Source organism: Abramis brama (genome assembly GCF_963993115.1).
Source record: "Abramis brama genome assembly, chromosome: 22".
In the NCBI taxonomy this organism is placed as follows: Eukaryota; Metazoa; Chordata; class Actinopteri; order Cypriniformes; family Leuciscidae; genus Abramis; species Abramis brama.
Window position 1 is genome coordinate 10,910,667 of NC_139984.1, and position 19,574 is coordinate 10,930,240.

Here is a 19,574-nt window from a genome sequence, read left to right on the forward strand (position 1 = left end):
TTATTTTTAAACCACAACCTTCTTGGGGCTTCTTTTACTGGTATTTTTAACGATATCTTTTGCATTTCTCATCCAAACAACGTCAAACTTGGCACTGGCACTGCGCCCGTAGCGTGACACCGTGTCCTAACTACACGCGCAGCCGCGACACGCGATAAAAGGTATCTTTTCCAGAGTTTTTGTCCTAACCAGGCGCGACGGCGACACGCGACGTTTCTAATTTAGAAACGGTTTCTATTTTTCTGCGACGTCGCGCTGGAACAACAAATACAAAGTGTGGCAATGATAATCTCAGGTAGCCTACTGTTTATGAGCTTTATTTAATGTTAAAAGCGTGAAATGTGACTTTGAATATCATTTAGTGCTCCAGCTTTGTAGCTGTAAAAGCAACAATGGATAATTCACCTCAGATCTTGAAATTAAACAAATGGAAACATGTTAAAACTGTGAACAAACAAGTGTATTATTTGACAAAGATTGTTTTAGTAACAGTCAGTAGCCTATGTATTTTTTAAATGGTGTATGTACATTGGGAGTAACGCGTTACAAAAATAATGTATTACAGTAACATTACTTTTTGTTGTAATGCAGTGACACCTGTCAAGTTTGAAATCCATCGGACTAACGGTTCGAGAGATATGCGAATAACAGCACACACACACACACACACACACACACAGACGTTCCTGTAATTTATAGATAGATGTAAGAAGGTAGGTAGTTTATAATTTCGTGCAAGTGAGATAAGGAAATGCATGTTCACATTTATTCTAAAACTACAATAACCATCATGTTTATACAGCGCACACAACACCTTCTCACTTTATTTCTCTCAACATGGGGACAGGTGAGCTGTCAGTCAATACATGTGAAAAAGTAACTAGCGTTACTTATTTGAAAAAGTAACTTAGATATTTTGTTGTAAATTGAAAAAGTAATGCGTTACTTTACCTGAATAGGTCTGATTAGGCTACATAACTCAAGTTAGGCTAGCCTAACTTACTTGTAATGAGTTACCCCCAACACTGGACATAAGCTACATTAAATAATAATAATAGTGTGCGGATAAATCATAATGAAAGCCACTATATATTTCATAAAAATGGTCAATTTAAATTTCATGGTGATTTTAAAATGTGTAACCCACTTGCTGGGTTGCCGGTTGGGTTGTTTTTAACTCATCAACAAAATGGGAAATGAAATTTAGAGAAAATCACCATGAAAGGCGTCTGTTGTATATTTTGCTATTCAGGGCTCGGCCACAGGGCAGATCATGTAAACAACTGCTTGCTTATTCTGGAAGTGTGTGTGCTATAGTACACGGCGCTCTGTGATAGGGAATAATAGGCTGTATCTGTATGGCCAGCGGAGAGGGAGCTGGAGCTCACTTGGACTGCCCGTTATGGAAGACGAGCAGCGGGATGATGAGGGGAGAAGGTGGACATGAAGGGGTTCGGCTCGGGATGCGCAGTGAGGAGGAAAGACTCCAGACTTTCACTAACTGGCCCAGAGATGCGCCCGTGAGCCCCGCTGAGCTGGCCCGGGCTGGCTTTCACTATCTGGGATACGGGGACACGGTGCAGTGCTTCTGCTGTGATGGGGTCCTGAGGCACTGGGTTCATGGAGACACTCCGTGGGGGGAGCACGCGAAGCACTTCCCCACGTGCGGCTTGATGATGGGCAGGGATGTGGGCAATGTTCCGCTGGGCTCGTCCGACTCTGTGGATGGGCAGCTGTTGAGTCAACTTCAGCGGCTGGCCGTGGACGAGCAGGTGCAGTACGACCAGGCGGTCTACCCGGGGATGGAGTCCGAGGACTCCAGGTTGTCCAGTTACCACAACTGGCCCACAGGAGCATCTGTGCAGCCCGAGGCGCTGGCGCGAGCTGGCTTCTTCTTTACAGGTCCGTCTCAGACTAAATTTGGGACCACTTTGGTCTTTGAGAAATGAAACTGTAATGAAATTTCACAGGAACATTATGAGTGCATGTATGTGGTTTCGATTCGAACCTTAACTTAGTTGCTTGCTTCTGTTTTCTGCCCTTTCAGTCACGCGCACGGCAGATCATGCGCGCTGTGAATGAAGGGAATGAACTAGAGAGCCCGCGAGCGCAGTGCAGTGAAGCGCGTGCCGCTCATTATTCTGAAAGCAATAGTGTTTCTGCCTATTCCTTATACAAATCATATGCATTCAAAATTGCAATATCATTGTTTGCTCTCATTAAAGAACAATACGATTAACTGTGTTAAAGGGAAAGTTCACCCAAAACTCTGTCATCATTTACTCACCCTCAAGTTGTTCCAAACCTGTATGAGGATCATGTTGAAAACAAAATAAAATATTTTGAAGAATGTTGGTAACTAGACATCTGACGGTAGCAAAAAAAGTAGAGGGGAGATACTATGGGGTCCATCAACTGTCTGGTTACCCATATTCTTCAAAATATCTTCTTTTGTGTTCAACATGATACTCATACAGGTTTGGAACAACTTGAGGGTGAGTAAATTATGACAGAGTTTCAATTTTTGGGTGAACTATCCCTTTAAAATAAAGTCAAGTGTATTAAAATAAAGCCAATATGTTCATATGTTTATATTACATTCTCTTCAAAATGCTAATTTTTTTTGACCACTTTAAATGTATTACTGATAAAGAACATTTAGTTGGAACTCAAAACTGAATAGAAATGGCAAATATGATTTTATGCAGTTTTATATATTTTACTCTCTTATATACAGTATAGTGTTTTTAAGAAGATGGTAATAAGTGATCGTCGTTTTCCTAGGTCATGGTGACAATGTGAAGTGTTTCTTCTGTGATGGTGGTCTGAGGAACTGGGAACCGGGTGATGACCCTTGGGAGGAACACGCCAAATGGTTTCCACGGTGAGTTCTAATTAAAACAGGAAGTTTGTATCCCACATTAAAATAAGTACTAAAGTACTAAAGAGTGAAATTACAAACACGAATGGATGATGTTTTATTGATTTTAGTGCATGAATGCTCATTATTAATTTGTTCTATCATGTGCTTCCAAAGATGTGAATATTTGCTTCAATCCAGAGGACGGGAATATGTGAGCAATATCCAGCAGTCTTACTTCAGCATGAATGAGAGAGTGGTAAGTAATAATGATGCATCTAACCATCAGTTTATGGTCAATTTGACAGCTGTGATTGCCATGGGCTTTAAATGTTTTATTTTGTTTTAAAGGGTGGATCTTTGTCATCAACTGCAGGAAACATTACATCAGGTGAGTCACGCCATCAATTCTTTTAAAGGTGTAACAGTGCAGGGGTTTTCAAATGTTTAGGACCCCTGAATATGATGATCCTGCTACGTATAATGGCAGTCACTGTGTTCAAAAACAAAATAGATATTAGACATACAATTTCAATTATTTTCAATATAATTGTTTTTTTTATAATTAAAAAAGCAGGCGAAAATGAAAAATGAAAATGAAAATGAGGGCTGTATATGTACACCCTAGGGGGCCGTTAACATGACAGTTTTCAACTAAAAACAGAAAAAAATGTATGTGTTTTGGCCGTTCATTTATACGACAACAGCGCTTTTGGGGCCTGAAAACATCAACTTTTGAAAGCGATTTTTCAATGTGTTGACTTAATTTCCACTGAAACAGGAAGACAGGGCGGGGCATATTGAACAGCCCCTCCCCTTTTTTAAAATAGCCAATAGCGTTTAGTTTATATCACAGCTCGGCCAGAGCCGTTGAGCTCTGTAAAGCCGCAGTTTCCTCCTAATCTCTAACCGTTTCTACTCCTAATCTCCTCCATATCATTCTAAAATAGCATTCTGTGCAGAATTTAAATGGGTCCGATACGTTTTCTGATCTGCACCGACTCGCACATATGTTCCGCTCTGTGCTCTTGTGTCTCTGGACCGGAGCGGCGGTCGTTTGCGTGGTTCACTAACATGAAACCAGACTACATTCACCCCAATGGAAAGCATATTTACACTGTCTGAATCGCTCCCTATCCCCTATATAGTGAACTATCTGTCATTCACCATGTAGAAAATGGTAAATGTGTGAACAAGTGACTGATTTCAGCAGCTATTTATAATGTAGGGGGCGGAGCTTCAGATTCTAGAGAGCATTTGATTGGACAGAAAATCTGATGAGAAGCAGAAGTGCAGAGTGATGTCATCAAAATCACTGACCCATATCAGCGGAAGATGCTTATATCTTCTAAATGCGAATTTGTCATTGTTTTGGAGCACATAGCTGATAGATAACAGTAGCCTAAGGCTAACATATTCTTATATTAAAATCCAAAAAACTTTAAATTTAGACTTTAAATCTTCCAAAGAGCCCATAGCTCCCCCTGCGGTCGCTTGGGTGTCCACAGGCCCCCGTTTGAAAACCCCCGATTTTAAGTATTGTCTGCAATTCTAATGTCCCGTCAAATGTTCTGTTGCTGTGCGTCGTGCTTGTGTTCTATGGATAAACACACTCTTATGTGTGTTTATTACACGGCTTTCTGGAATATTTGATTCTGATTGGTCATTCACAGCATTCAGCAGTCAGTTATTTCTGAATAATAACCATTGTCCATGACACAGTATAACAAACTGCTTGTCCTGGAAATCCATGTTTCCAACATAGCAGTTCATATGTTCTGTCTCTCTGCAGGGAAACAATAATTAAAATCAATATTTCCTGTATTTATTTTTGGAGCAAAGAGCCGTGTAATAAGCAGGATAATATCAGGTTGCGTTTTATGCTGCTATATAAATTTTATGTTATTCCTCAGGAGTTGTTGTTATTGTTCCAGCTCTCATAATTTACTTTTCACCCAGACAAATGATCTTCTCTTCTTCTCTGTCCTCAACTAACAATGATCAGTGTAACCCTAACTCTTTTCAAATTCTTTTGTGATTTTTGAAGCTTTAAATCACTGTAAGCTGCTGGCAAACAAACATACCTGAACTGATTCTTTGCATAAATCACAGAATAAATGACCTGCGGCAATATTTTGCTCTCATTCTTAGAAGAAAGGAGAAAAGACTGCATAATACTTTCATGTTTAATGGGTTATTTCAAATTTTTCTAGTGATAAAGTATGTTTACAAGCTGTTTAATTCATAAAATTGTATTAACCCAAAGGAATAAATGAAAACTAAATCCATAAAAAGATTCAATCTACGCATGACAGAACCCTTCAAGGTTTTGTATAGAACCAAGAGTGTGAATAATATCTTGAACACCCAAGCTCTGCTTATACTTCTACTTGCGAGGACCAAGAAAAGACCCTTTTTTGAACATTTTTATCGCATTAAGCAAACGACTACACCCTTAAAGACCCGTTTGGCATGTCTGTGTTCCTGCTGGCAGAGGTGTTGGGTGGGCAGAGCTCAGTGGCGGCGGCCATGTTGTCTCCTGTGGTGCAGGCGGTGCTGCAGATGGGCTTCCAGCGCTCTCTAGTGGAGAGTCTGGTACAGTCACGCTTCTTACTGACCGGCTCACACTACACCTCAGTGTCTGACCTGGTGACCGACGTCCTGCAGGCCGAGGAGGAGGAGAGGCAGACCGGGGAGCCCAGACCAGGTGTTTGCAAACTCACCCCTCATTCAAAACAGAACAAACCTATATTTCAGAACATTATGTTTTCATTATTTAAAGGCATTGTTCATCTGTAAATGAAAATTCAGTCATTATGTACTATTTACCCTGGTGTTGTTTTAATGCCACATGCCCTTCTTTCTTTTTTGGACCACAAAAGGAGGAATAAAAATGAAATTCAGCTTGCAGATGTTCATATAATGGCAGTGACCCTCACAGGGAACGTTCTCAGAGCGTTCTGGCAAGGTTCTCTCCAGTAACGTTAATAGAGCATTGAGATTGAGCATTTATACATCCTTCATGAAACACTTTTTTTCTGAAACGTCAGATGTTTGTCTAACATTTTTTAAACGTTACTAACTTCTTGTTTCTGACCATTCAGAGAACATTCAAAAGTAACATTCACATAATGTTTTCTCTAAAATCTGCATAACCAAGGGGAAAAAGTTTTTTAAACATAAAAAAAAATGCCGTTATGAACATTCAGAAAACATTAAGTCTGTCAAATCGATTAATTGCGATTAATCGCATCTAACATAAAAGTTAGTGTTTATATAATTTAAGTGTGTACATATATATGTTAATTGATTTGACAGCACTAAATACCATTCGTAACTTAAAGGAACATGCCGACTTTTTGGGACTTAAGCTTATTCACCGTATCCCCCAGAGTTAGATAAATCCATACATACCCTTTTCATCTCCGCGCGTGCCGTAACTCTGTCTGACGCACCCACCGCTAGCCTAGCTTAGCACAAAGACTGGAGGTAAACGGCTCCAGCTAGCATACTGCTCCCAATAAGTGACAAAATCACTCCGCCCAAGTAGCAGTGCTTCACCTTCTGAGATTATAGTTCCCAGTATGTATACGGTTAGAAGATGGTTGTGTCTCATGTGACCTTGTTATTTGTACACGCTGTGACTATACAAATCACAACATGTAAATAGGAAAGTGTTGGTGTTATTTTGTCACTTATTGGGAGCAGTGTGCTAGCTGGAGCCATTTACCTCCAGTCTTTGTGCTAAGCTAGGCTAGCGGTGGGTGCGTCAGACAGAGTTACGGCACGCACGTAGATGAGAAGGGTATGTATGGACTTGTCTAACTCTGGGGGATACGGTGAATAAGCTAAAGTCCCAAAAAGTCGGCGTGTTCCTTTAATGGGAACGTTAGCAAAACATTTTTAAAACATTTTTGTTAGCTGGGTACGCAAAGCTATCGTCAAAATCCTCAATGCGATTTGTGTCATTTTTTTCAAGTGTTCTGTGCACAAAATTAGCCTTTTAGGTTCCACTGTGCTAATTTTAATGTTTTTTCTATGTAAACAAGTACTAGATGGACATATTTGATTAAAGCATTGCTCCGCGCCTTTTTTCTTGCATGAACTGTGGCCATAAACAATGTCAAGATAAGATGCTTTTAAATAATGGCTTCTTTTCCATTCCGCCCGCACCTTGTGTTTGTATACGTATGGTTTGAAGTGACTTGAGAGTTAGTAAGTAATGACAGAATTAAAAATGTTATTGTGTGAACTAGTACGCAAGGTAGGTTTCTTCAAGAGTCTTGGAGACGTTGCCTTCTGGATTTAGTCTGTCTCAGTTTTTCTGTTTCTTCATGCAATCACAGACAGACAGATGATGATGAGATCAGATCATATCGGCTGTTGTCAGACAAAAATCTCACTGGATTATTAATGGCAAAAGCAATGTTTGGAAATGTAAACTGACATTTTCTACTGACACACTACAGTTAAAGATATAAATACCTGGCTTTTTTTTGGTGAAAATACTAACGTCCCTAAGACTTTTGCACATTACTGTATATTGATAGCCATGTGTTTCTGATTAAAAAAGAAATGTAATAAAATGATGTGTGCCGTTCGCTCCTCTAATGTATGGATGGTTTGTTCCCTCAGAGACTGTGGAGAGTCCGAGAACGTCAAGAACGCCGGTCTCAGTCAGGGAGAAAGGTCCATATTAACATGCTCTCATTGCACTTGTGTGTGTGTGTGTGTGTGTGTGTGTATCTTCTCTCTATCTAGCCTCTGGGATGGAACAGATCGCACAATCAATCATCTTAATTGACCCAGGTTGAGTTGAAATGTCAGTGTATTTGTGTTTTTCAGTGCGATCCGATCTGAGTCCCGAGGAACAGCTGAGACAGCTTCAGGAAGAGAGGACCTGTAAGGTGTGCATGGACAAACTCGTCTCCATGGTCTTCATCCCCTGTGGTCATCTGGTCGTCTGCACCGACTGCGCAGCCAGTCTGCGCCACTGCCCCATATGCAGAGCGGTCATTCGGGGAAGTGTGCGTGCGTTCATGTCCTGAAGCGCAAACACATACACAGCAACACACTCTGTTCCACTACTGTGTCATTAGCAAGAACCGTACTGCAGAGTTTTTAAAGAATATGTCATGCTGAAAAATACTATACAAATGGTGTAGTCAGCTTCCAAATCAGCACAAGTGTTCTTTAAAAAGACATATTGCTTGATATTCAGCTATATATTAAAGCTACAGGGCTCCAAAAGTTGCAATATGAAACATTAACATGAATTTCAGAATGTGTTATATTTAGTTTTTTTTTTCCCCCTTGATTGAATTACAACATCACTTCATCTGTTAGAACATCTGACCATCTGCACAAAAATTTACTTATTTGATTTGTGATCTAAAAAAAGAAAAAAAAAGAAAAAAAAAGTACAGGATCTTGATGATTTCATGTAATGGAAATCCTAAAACCTGATAATTTTCAGGTTTAAATTGGATTTTAAATCTTTTGGATCCCACTATACATCAAGTTCTGGACAACAGGTTGATTTTGTGTCATGACAAAGTAAACAGCTTCTTTTTTTTTTTAAATCTTAAAAACATATAAAATGGAATTTATAAGAGATCATATTGTATAATAATATTATTTTATTATCAGTGTATTAACAGATTGCACTTATATTTTCATGAATAAAAATGATTTGCATTGCACTTTGTCTAAGCTCTGCTTCTGTTATATATTACTCACTAGACTAGGGTGACCCTAGCAGTAGTTGTGAAGTACCAGTGGTTTAGAATAGATTTCAGCTCAACTTTAGTGATGAACAAACTGATCTCATCGAAACTCGTAGCACCGCACGCCCCCTGCTGGTCAAACTTCTGTAACTGCAACAAAACATTTTTTTTTCTTTTACAAACCACTTTCTTGAAAGTGTAAGCTATTAAATGCAATCTACAAACCATCAAATAGTATCTGTGTAATATATATTTGTACCGCGCTCCAAAACACTGAAAACAACCAATGAAGGCTTCATGAAGCAGTGTTTCAAAAGCATTTCTGGCGTTATTTACTGCTGTAAATCGATCTAACTGGTGGAGATTTCCGTGCGATTCATCGTTTCATTATCGACCTCGTGAATGGTTGCAGCCGCAGCCCTATAAATGCCAGAGATTGGGTTCTAAACTATAAAGCTAGGATGACCAGACTTCCCCGTTTTTTTTTTTTATCCTGTTTTTTTGGTTTCCCATTCCTTGTTTTACAGCACGTTCAAAAAGAAAGAACGACAACGTTTCTGTATGACGCTGAAACATAAAGTATGCAAGCTTCCGTTAAAAATCATTGAAGAAGAAGAAGTAGAAGCCTCGTGCTGCGCGCGCACGTGGACAGCGCCGTCATCAGCGTTCTGTTCACTGATTGGATACTGTTATTGTGTACGAGCCGAACAGGAACTCCACCACACAGTTAGCAGCACGACTGAAACACTTCACATGATTGCCAGTCTGACCTCAACCTGAGCCTAAATATTATACAGACCCACTGTAAACAAGGAGCTTCAGTGCCACGGGAGTGGCCCGCGAACATCAGGTAACGTTATGCCATAACTCAACGGAGACACGAGCTAGTGTTGACATGTAGTGTGTGTCTGTCTGTAAGAGTTAGTGCAGTTGTGCCGTGTCATGATGAGTACAGGTTTCTGATCATTGCATCACTGCAGCAGCGGGTTATGTTGAGTACAGTCTCATTCATTCATCTGCGAGTCTCTAAAGCCACTTCCCTTTTCTCACCAGTACAAAGTCCGAGGAATGGAAGTTTAATAATATACGATTCATTGACAAATAAAGGTTAAAACGGATGCAAAGCTTATTCTTGAGTAATTAACAATGTTTAAACAAGTTTCAGTTGTTAAATAACATTTCAAAGTGTTTAAATTCGTTTTTATGTCAGGCAGACAGTACAACCAAATAGTTGTATGTATATACTGTAGTTGTACCACCTGACATTTAAAAAGTGTATCAACCTAAGATACCCATACTTGAAATGAGCAGTTTTTACCAGTAAAAATGAATTCATACTAAATAGGTTTTATAGAATAAAGGGATTTATGTCATGAATTTATCAAATTATTTTAAAAGGAATTAATGCACTTGGACACACAAATATGCTCGTCATGTCATTGACCCATAAACAAAAAATGATATTATAATTTCATGATATAATCTTTCCAATAAAAGAAAAACATCTATCTGAAAGTTGGTATCTCCCTAAAAATACAGATTTCTTGTGAAAATCTGTGGCATGCATAAGTAATGACTGCAATGTGTTTCATTCTGATTGTAGATTCTCTGCTATGTCTGTCAAACTGGAGGATGTCCTGAAAGATGAAAACCTGATCAAAAATATAGAAGAGATCGCAAAAGACACAGCGCTTTTACATGGGGTGTTGATGCGGACCAAAGAAATGCCAAACTCTCCTGAAGTAAGTGCACGTCATTGTTTCATGTGCTTGAAAGAAATGTCATTTAGTCATTTACACATCATCCAAGCTGCAAAACCCCACAGAGGACAGTTTTGCATTGCAAATCGAGCTACAGTAAAGTAATGAAACTCATGCCACTATAAAGGCAGCGACAGTCTCTTTTCCCGTTCATGTAAGGTGGAACTGTAGACTTAACCCAGATCTAACCAAGACTCCTAGATAGCCAATTATTCCATAAATACAGGCAAAGTTGATTTCAAATGAGCATTAGCATTGAAACACAGACTGACACTCGTCACAGAGTTTGCAGTTGATTCACAGCCACGTCTGGAATTCTGTTTGTCCTACGGTGGTGTTTTGTTTCTGGATTATGGAGAGTTAGTTCTGCCCCGTTGAGTCGATGCCGAGCAGAGAGCCCTCGCTCAGAGAATCAGGAGTGACTGAAGGGCTCTGCTGGTGTCCATACATGCCCAAATAAATGTGTGTTTGTTGACAGGTGGTGAGTTATGCACCGATCACGCTGTTCCCCACACCGGTGCCCGCAGCACTCTTTCATCAGGCACTGGCAGTACAGACACATTTTAACCGGTTGGTGGACCGGGTGAGCCAAGATCCCACCTTTCTAGAAGAAACTCTGGCCAGGTATGATACAATTGCTCTATTGTTGGGATTTACTAAATTAATAAATAAATAAATTTGTGGGTTGATAAATCTAATAATTAATTAAATCATAAAAATGTAAAATCGCAACAAATAAATAAAAGAATATCAATATAAAACACTAAAAAAATAATAAATATTTAATTTTTACCTGCATTTCATGCATTACTGACATCAGAGATTTGTGAACATGTAAATGTGAGATTTTAAGTTAATAATTCAAGAAAATATTTTAGGCCAAAGAGTTGTTTTAAGGAAGCTTTGCCCTGTTTAATTGCTAATTGAGAATCCTTTTTCTTTGTACATGGTTAAACTTTACAATAAGGTTCATTAGTTAACATTAGTTCATATATTAGCTAACATGAACTAACCATAAGCAATACATTAGTTACTGTATGTGTTAATCTTTGTTAACTTTAGTTAAAGGATTAGTTTAATGACAAATGACAATTTTGTCAGTAATCACGCTGTTCACTGTCTGTTCATGTTAGTTCACAGTGCATTAACTAATGTTAACAAGATTTTAATAAAGTATTAGTAAATGTTGAAATTAACATTAACAAAGAATAATAAATGCTGTATAAGTGCAGTTCATTATTAGTTCATGCTAGCTAATATAGTTATACATTTTAATGGTGTTATTTAAAATTAATGTTGTATTTTCTCCTATCTTGTTCTCCTTATCCTATCACCTTATATCTTAATATGCAGAGACAATCACAATATTGCTCTGATTGTTTGTGAAATCATGAAACTGTAACACCGACTCTGCAAATGGCACGAGGACAATCTGTCCGTCCAAACAATGGCAGTTTTTTAAAAACCTGTTAATGTAATGTAATGTAATTTAATATTTATTTATTTATTCTTCAACAGCACTATCAAAGTTGACGATTTTACAGCCAGACTTTTCAGCATATACAAACAAGTTCAACAGGAACATCTACCCCAGGTATAATAATTTACCAGCAGTTTGTTGATTCATTTTTTTTTTAAAGGGGACATATCATGCCAAATGCACTTTTTTAGCCCTTAAATGCATTTTGTTGTATATTTGGAGTGTTTAGAAGTACAGAAAATATGAAATTATTCTCTTCAGGTGCTTCGTTGATATCTTTATATTCTGTTTTGGTCATATTTTTCAACCTGTTCCGATTTTTCTGTTATCTATGACGTTTTTTGAACTATTACGTCACAGTATTTGCAGCGGAACTGCCAAATAAGGACATTGACTTCCGGCCCAACACTTCTAGCAATCCGCCATTTTTATTTCTCGCTGCAATTTTGTAGTCCAAGCTAAAGGATGCAGAAGTTACGAGAGGGTAAGTTAAAATGTTCGGTTGATGAACTGCCGCGCTTGTTACAGGACGCATGTTTAACTGAAAGAACGAGCAGAGAGAGAGACCCGGTCGCGCGCGCGCTCACTCTCTCTCTTCAGAGCCAGGCGAAAGTGTAAACAAGACTTCACCGTCTCCAAACTAGACGCTGTCTTGCTCTCTCTCCCTCGCACATATTAATCAAAATAAATCGACACGGTGGTAAAAGGTCGGAAGATCAAAGTTTCATGTGTAAATACAGTAACACACCATTGCGATACATCCATATGAAGACGTTGTTCTGCAGGTTCGTCGTCTTCATTTTCATCTCGCTCCTGCTCCGACTCTGGCTCGAACATGTAAGGCTGGCTGGACAAGTCTTCCGTTGTTGACATTTTGTTAATAACGTGTGAATAAAACGTTTCTGTGCCGCTAGATAATCGTATCTCTGCTATCAAACTACAAAAATGGCCGAACGGGGTGGAGTTGAACCGAGTGTGGGCGGGGTATGAAGTGTCTCATGGTGCGTTCAAGTCCTCCTGGGAAGTTCGTACGTACGAGGTGGGAAGTCGTGCTTATAACGGCATGTGCGTTCAAGTCACTTTCGTCGGAGCAAAATGGCGGAGTAGGCTACTTTCTCTTAATTAATTACACAAAAATACAGTAAGGTTCTTAAACTCTTGTTCTAGAAAATAAAAAACAAAGAAATGTGTATCAGGTGTAGGCCTACTTTGTATTTTTATGTTTTTAATTAATTTATGAAGCCAATGCCAACACATCGTTACATGTTGCATTGTTATATTATAATACTATCATATTCTGTGTTGGCGATTAGCTAACTGAGCTGTTAATAGAAAAGCCTGACAATATCACAGCTAAATACCTTTATGTATTGTGTATTCCGCCATGTTAATCACTGACACGCCCCCAACTCGTAAAGATCGGAGCTTAGAGAAAATCCCGAGCTCCCCACTGGTATTTACGACATTGTGGTGGCGTTCAAGTGTGTTCAACTCGTAAATACGATCTATACGAGATGACTTGAACGCACCATCAATTGTATTTAAAGAGACCGCACCAAAACGAGTTGCTCTCAGATGCACATCAGAAAAGGGGCCTGTGGAGCTATAATAATGAGGAATTCAGACCCAACATTGCAGTTCCGCTTATATAGACTACAAATGTATGATTTATATGTAAAAAGGAACAATTTAAAAGCATGATATGTCTCCTTTAAACTACCATGTTACACATTAGAAACTTTTACTTCTCTGTTCATGTTCTATTATAGATGTTGTACAGCCGACTTCATATAAACGTAACATTAATAACCTAATTGCACATGTTCTTTAGATACATATATTTAAACTATACAGTGGCTCATGTGTTCCCCAAGTCAATAGTGCTGGGCCTGAATCGCTCTGATTACATGTTGGACCACAGACCAGGCGGCGGGACGTCTCTAAAGCAGATTGAAATCAACACTATTGCTGCTAGTTTTGGCGGTCTTGCTTCACGGACACCAGATGTCCATCGGTAAGTCTGAGCAAAGTGGTCAATTGACTCTCCGAACAGCTCTAATAAGTAACTCCGCTAGAGGAGATTGTGTACTAAAACGATGCACTGGTTTATAACTGAATGATGTTTGTCGTCAGTGCTGTGATCAACTGTTTCTCAATCCTGTAAGACACATTCTGAAGGTCGCAAACCTGCCAGAGGAGTGTGATCGTGTTCTGGACAACAACCCAGCAGCGGGTCTGGCGAGAGGTTTGGCCAAGGCCTGGCAGCTCTATGGATCTGAGAGGTGTGTTAAACACTGAGTTGGACAAACAGCTCGTGAGACTTTTCAATGCTGTCGAATGAAGTCTCTTCTGCTCACCAAGGCTGGATTTATTTACAGCTGATGTTGTTCCTTACAGGGCTGTGGTTATGTTTCTGGTCGAGGATGTTCAGAGGAATATTTATGACCATCGATACGTAGAGAATGAGCTGTGGAAAAGGTATGTAGTCAGATAGTTTGCTATAATCAGAATTCATTGTCGAGCTATTTTACATTAGTTACTATGTAACTACATTAGTAAGTACTGTCGTGAGCAACATGTACGTAATGTCTATACGTATTCCACTGCCTGTTATTAATAATACATGTTAATTAGTGGTGTTTGTGAAGCAAAGCATCTTTTATAGGGCCAAAAGTGATGATCTGTTGTGTTATATGTTCAGAAATATTCCGGTAATAAGAAGACGGTTTGAAGATGTTTGCAGAACCGGATCTCTGGATCAGAGCAAGAGGCTCTTTGTGTGAGTGATTGTGATTCAGTATCACACATTTCTCATCTGTCCAACACATTAATATTAGCATTGTAGAGCACTTGAGAGCAATGTTTAGTCAAAACTAGGGGTGTAACAATATACCGTCATAATATATCGCAATATAAAAATGCTATAAAAATATATATAATTATATATAAAAAATATATATTTTTATTTATATAAAAATATATAAAAAAACAAGTTTTCAGAGTTTTGGTGTCAGTGCTACATTATATAATGTTGAATATAATGTATAATAATGCAATGGGGGGATATTTGTGACTCCTGATAATGCCAAATGTCTTATGTTACCAGTAAAAAGTGGCCTACGTTATTTTAAATATATCTAGTGAGTGACAATGCAACCATATTCGTCTAAAATAATTCTGTATTTTCAATTTCAGAATCATGAATATTTTTAATCTGGTGTCAATATTGTCCTGTGCATTGGGTTATCATCACCAGTTCCAAGCCTATTCATTTACACCAACATGTTATACCAAATTTAGCATTTTTTGTTAAAGGGTCATGACACCCTAAACCAAAATTTCTGAGATTTTAACAGAGGTATGTGTGTTGAACACCGTTGAAGACAAAGTTAGCATCTGTTAGATTTAATAGTAGGGGGAAAATGGTTAAATTTTAGTTTTTTTCCGCTATTTTCGTCTTCCGGGTTTAAAATCTTCATCGTGTCCACGTCACTATAGTACTCTGATGACTCATCTGTGTCTCATAATTATTAATGAGACTGAGTTTTTTATCCAATGAGAAGACACTTTCTATTAATTATCCATGACACCACGTGGATCTTTCCAATGACAGACATGTCAAACTATGATATCGCCTATCGCGTACTAGATGAGAGAGGTAATGATGGGACGCGCGTTTGTTTTCGTGGTGCAAAAGTTCCAGTGCATCTTTCCTCGCGATGCTGCCCGGGATGGACTCTGACTGCGGGCGGCTGGTTGGCCATCAACCACGGACACTTCTAAACTATGTGTGTGTAGCAACCATTCAACGGGAGAATGGTGGACTTCGGCCTTGTACACCAATGCAGGTTTCGTCTTGCGAGTGATGCGGTCCCGAGGACTTTTCTATCACTTCAGAGGTGTGTGTGTGTGTGTGTCAAAAATGTAACCCTGACCGTTTTACTTGCCTTTTGTTAAATAATCACTCGTTATTAAAATTTAGATATTTCGATAATACCTCAAAATTGTATGGAACATATGCTTAATTTGTGCAAATTTCTATGTCACTGTCCATCTTTATTATGTGGGTTTAGGGGGCGCGTAGATGGCTATGTACGGAACTTTTTTTTTTTAAGCAAAATTTTTTTTATTTTCAAATATATGCATTTATAGTGTGTATATAAACAAATATATATTTTATAATGACATAATTATACATATACATGTGCATTTATATGTTTTAAATACAATTATAAGGTGTCAGTGTATTTCATTAGACTATAACTTTGCCAGCTATAAACAAATCTAACATTTCCTCACGTTTTACCACTGATTTTTAGTGACAGTCGATATGCATGGGCCACTGGCGATGACAGTCCCCCCTCTCCCCTGCCGTGCCATACCACACCCACTCCCCTCCTTTCTTCTCACAGCCACCACGCCCAATTAAGTTGCATTTTTCAAAAAGATTGTGAGCTAGACTTGAGCTGAAAGAGGGGGGTGTCGTGACCCTTTAACTTTTTATCATATGTCTTGGAGTATCGCAATAATATCGTATCGTGATATGTATCGAATCGTGACATGAGGGTATTGTTACACCCCTAGTCAAAACATTTACATGACTATTTTTTCCAACTTCAAGATTGAAATGTTGTCAACTCACAAACATGTCAATAAAGGTCTTATTTTTCAATTCCTGCAGAGATGGCCGTGAGATAGCCATTGTTTACTTCCGTAACGGATACATGCCCCAAAACTACACCTCAGAGCGGGTGAGGACATGGAAATGTATGGACATTCTCAGAAATGTATGTGGTGTGATCAGTTTTGAGTGTTGAGTGTGAATAAACCCGTATGTTTCAGAGCTGGGAGGCCCGTCTGATGATGGAGCGCTCTCTGTCGGTGAAGTGTCCCGACATCAGCACCCATCTCACTGGAACTAAGAAGGTGCAGCAGGAATTGGCCCGGCCGGGGGTTCTGGAGCGCTTCTTCCCTGACGAACCTGAAGCAGTTGCTCAGATTCGGGCCACTTTTGCTGGGCTGTACACCCTGGACATGGTAGAGGAGCAACACTGTAGACGTGGGGTGCTGAATCCTGCTTGAGAAGACAGACCCTATGATCACATCCAACTCTAATGAAGCACCTCAACCAAACTCTTATACAGGAGTCAATGAATCAACAAAACACTCAAAGTAGTGTCGTCAAAAAGTACTGAAATTTAAAAATGACGATACCAGCATTTCCCTCTAGCATTCTGAGCGCTGTTGAACAAATTCTTAAACACCTCTGATTGGCCATTGTTTTGACACGCTCAACATATATGTCTCATATCTCATGTGACACCACAATATAGAGATTTATGGAAAGATGCCACATCTGTATTTACACAGGAATCGCTATCATAAACCCGCGGTCAATGACATAAAAGTTTATTTTTATTATTATTTTATTATAATGATATGCTAACCTTGTTAGGAACTAAACTTTTAGAAAGTTTGAACGTCAGAAGCAGGATTGAGTCCCACTGTTGACTACTCAACGGTATTTTTAAATTTATTTTTATGAAACCGATTTTAATTGGTCGACCTGTCTTTCCATAGGGAGAAGACGGTGATAAAACGGTAGCAATGGCTTTGGCCAATCCTGATCAGTATGTGCTGAAACCTCAGAGGGAGGGAGGAGGTGGGTATTCACAAGTCATGTCCTGTGTACTCGCTCACATATATATCACAAACACTTGCTCAGAGCTTTCCTATGTCGCAGGCAACAACATTTACGGCAGTGAGATCTGTGAGGTGCTGGAGAACCTGAAGAACTCCACTGAGAGGACAGCCTACATCCTGATGGACAAGATCCAGCCCGTCCCGGTCCAGAACTACCTGCTCCGGCCCGGAGCTCCTCTGAGACCGAACTCCTGTCTGAGTGAACTGGGCGCGTTCGGAGCGTATGTCAGGTGGGATCAGTGCTTCAACAAAACACATACATCTTAAAAACACAGGGCCCTATCATACAATGCAGCGCCAGGCGCGACGCAAGTGTGTTTTGCTAGTTTCAGCCCGACGCAGTTATCATTTTCACATCCTGCGCCATGTTGTTTAAATAGCAAATGCATTTGTGCGCCCATGGGCGTGCTGGTCTGAAAACGAGGTGTGTTCTGGCGCATTGTTGGCGCGTTGTTATTTTGAGGCAACAGAAATAGACTGCGCCATTGACCAACTGAAACCTGGTCTAAAGTCAATGGCGCAATATTTTTTTTGTTATTTAAAGAGCACATTAGTAATATGCGCCTATAGGCGGGTGCACAACGCATGCTTTGTCCCATAGATGGTCTGCTTGCGCACTTTAACGGAGAAGATCCAATTCCTCGCCAGAGAAGCGTTCAGTTTTTCCGCTTGCAAATTCCGCCATTTAAATAGCGAATCCGCCATGGCGCAAGCGCAACTGGCTTTTAAAGGGAATGGGAGATGAGACTCTTGATTGGTTTATTCCACATTACGCCAAAAACACACCCATTACTCATTAAGAGAATTGGGACAACCCTTTTAGACCATGTGCTTAGACCGTTAAAATAGGGCCCAGTGTCACAGCAAATCACTGCATCTTTTTCACACACACAGGAAAGGCAAAGACATGGTGTTTAATGAATGTGTGGGCCACCTGCTGAGGACCAAGAGCTCTGAGCACGCTGATGGGGGCGTTGCTGCAGGAGTAGCAGTGCTGGACAACCCACTGCTGGTCTGAACTACAGCACCACACACTGGACCGGAGGAGAATCACATACCACTGACTTCCCATGAGTCCTTCTCTGTCTGGCATCTGTTTTATCTGAGATTAGTGTTGAATATTCCCTAAAGATGCCGTAGTGTCGATCAATGGGGAACCTTATGACTGAACCGCTGATTTTGTGTACATGTTTAATACCTCATTCAAGGATTAATTTGTTGGAGTGTGTGATTCAGTTGTTTTATAAAATATTTTTTTCAACGACATGTTTCTTTTTTCAGTTACATAAATTGGTAACTGATTTTATTAAACCACACTGGTAACTTTCCATTGTAACCAGCATTTATGGTCAAACAATCAGATAGTAGTTGATGATAATGATTATGAAAGTTAAAGCTAGTTAAAGCTGAATTGCAGCACAACTGTTTTCAACATTGATAATAAGAAGACATGTTTCTTGAGCAGAAAATCAGAATGTTAGAAGGATTTCTGAAGGATCATGTGACGCTAATCCGTGTATCATTCATTCAGTCGTTTTTTTGTATTTCATACTTAAAGTAGAAAAATTTGAAAATTTTCAATTTCGATTTCTACACATGGGCGGGAATGAAACGCCCCTACCTCAGAACGAAAAATCAAGCTGAATTCTTGTTTTTCTTTTAAATTAAAAACCGAAAAATGTACCCTTTTCTCATTTTTCTACTTTCAATATGAAATCTAAAAAACGACTGAACGAATGATACACGGATTGACGCTGAAGACTGGAGTAATGATGCCAAAAATTCAGATTTGATCACAGGAATAAATTGCATTTTAAAATATATTAACATAGAAAACTTATTATGAATCATAATATTTTCACAATATTACTGTTTTTACTGTACACTGTTTCATCAAATGAATGCAGTCTCAGTGAGCGTAAAGAAACGTACTTCAAAAACATTACCAACCAAACTTTTGAACCAAACATTATGTAATTTTAACGAAATGTTACAAAAATCATTGATTAAGATGTTCTAGAACCATTTACTGGAGATTATTTTTA

At 39.2% G+C, this 19,574-nt stretch overlaps 2 protein-coding genes across 3 annotated transcripts; both read left to right on the forward strand.

Moving 5' to 3' along the window:
- Window positions 1-1,251: 1,251 nt before the first annotated feature.
- Window positions 1,252-8,562, forward strand: birc7 (baculoviral IAP repeat containing 7). 2 transcript variants are annotated; one of them, XM_084099990.1, is made up of 7 exons: window positions 1,252-1,902; window positions 2,785-2,884; window positions 3,038-3,119; window positions 3,212-3,251; window positions 5,355-5,567; window positions 7,496-7,549; window positions 7,706-8,562. In XM_084099990.1, the coding sequence occupies exons 1-7, from the start codon at window positions 1,359-1,361 to the stop codon at window positions 7,906-7,908; spliced, it is 1,236 nt and encodes a 411-aa protein (XP_083956116.1). In that variant the 5' UTR covers window positions 1,252-1,358; the 3' UTR covers window positions 7,909-8,562. The 2 variants fall into 2 exon arrangements, with proteins under 2 accessions (XP_083956116.1, XP_083956117.1); XM_084099991.1 differs by lacking the exon at window positions 7,496-7,549 and having other exon boundaries at window positions 1,260-1,902.
- A 709-nt stretch (window positions 8,563-9,271) lies between these two features.
- Window positions 9,272-18,790, forward strand: gss (glutathione synthetase). Its single transcript, XM_084098151.1, has 13 exons — window positions 9,272-9,436; window positions 10,190-10,328; window positions 10,825-10,970; window positions 11,865-11,940; window positions 13,701-13,840; window positions 13,992-14,108; window positions 14,224-14,304; window positions 14,528-14,605; window positions 16,508-16,577; window positions 16,669-16,863; window positions 17,407-17,488; window positions 17,570-17,759; window positions 18,424-18,790. Exons 2-13 carry the CDS (start codon window positions 10,200-10,202, stop codon window positions 18,545-18,547), a joined length of 1,428 nt encoding a protein of 475 aa, XP_083954277.1. The 5' UTR covers window positions 9,272-9,436; window positions 10,190-10,199; the 3' UTR covers window positions 18,548-18,790.
- The last annotated feature ends 784 nt before the right edge of the window (window positions 18,791-19,574 follow it).

Bases quoted from the DNA above. Each gene is read 5' to 3' on its own strand.
- birc7 (XM_084099990.1), top strand. From the start codon at position 1,359: ATGGCCAGCGGAGAGGGAGCTGGAGCTCACTTGGACTGCCCGTTATGG. The intron at 2,885-3,037 runs GTGAGTTCTAAT...GTGCTTCCAAAG, and splicing joins CACGCCAAATGGTTTCCACG to ATGTGAATATTTGCTTCAAT. The intron at 3,252-5,354 runs GTGAGTCACGCC...TCCTGCTGGCAG, and splicing joins TGCAGGAAACATTACATCAG to AGGTGTTGGGTGGGCAGAGC.
- gss (XM_084098151.1), top strand. From the start codon at position 10,200: ATGTCTGTCAAACTGGAGGATGTCCTGAAAGATGAAAACCTGATCAAA. The intron at 16,578-16,668 runs GTGAGGACATGG...CGTATGTTTCAG, and splicing joins AAAACTACACCTCAGAGCGG to AGCTGGGAGGCCCGTCTGAT. The intron at 17,489-17,569 runs GTGGGTATTCAC...CCTATGTCGCAG, and splicing joins ACCTCAGAGGGAGGGAGGAG to GCAACAACATTTACGGCAGT.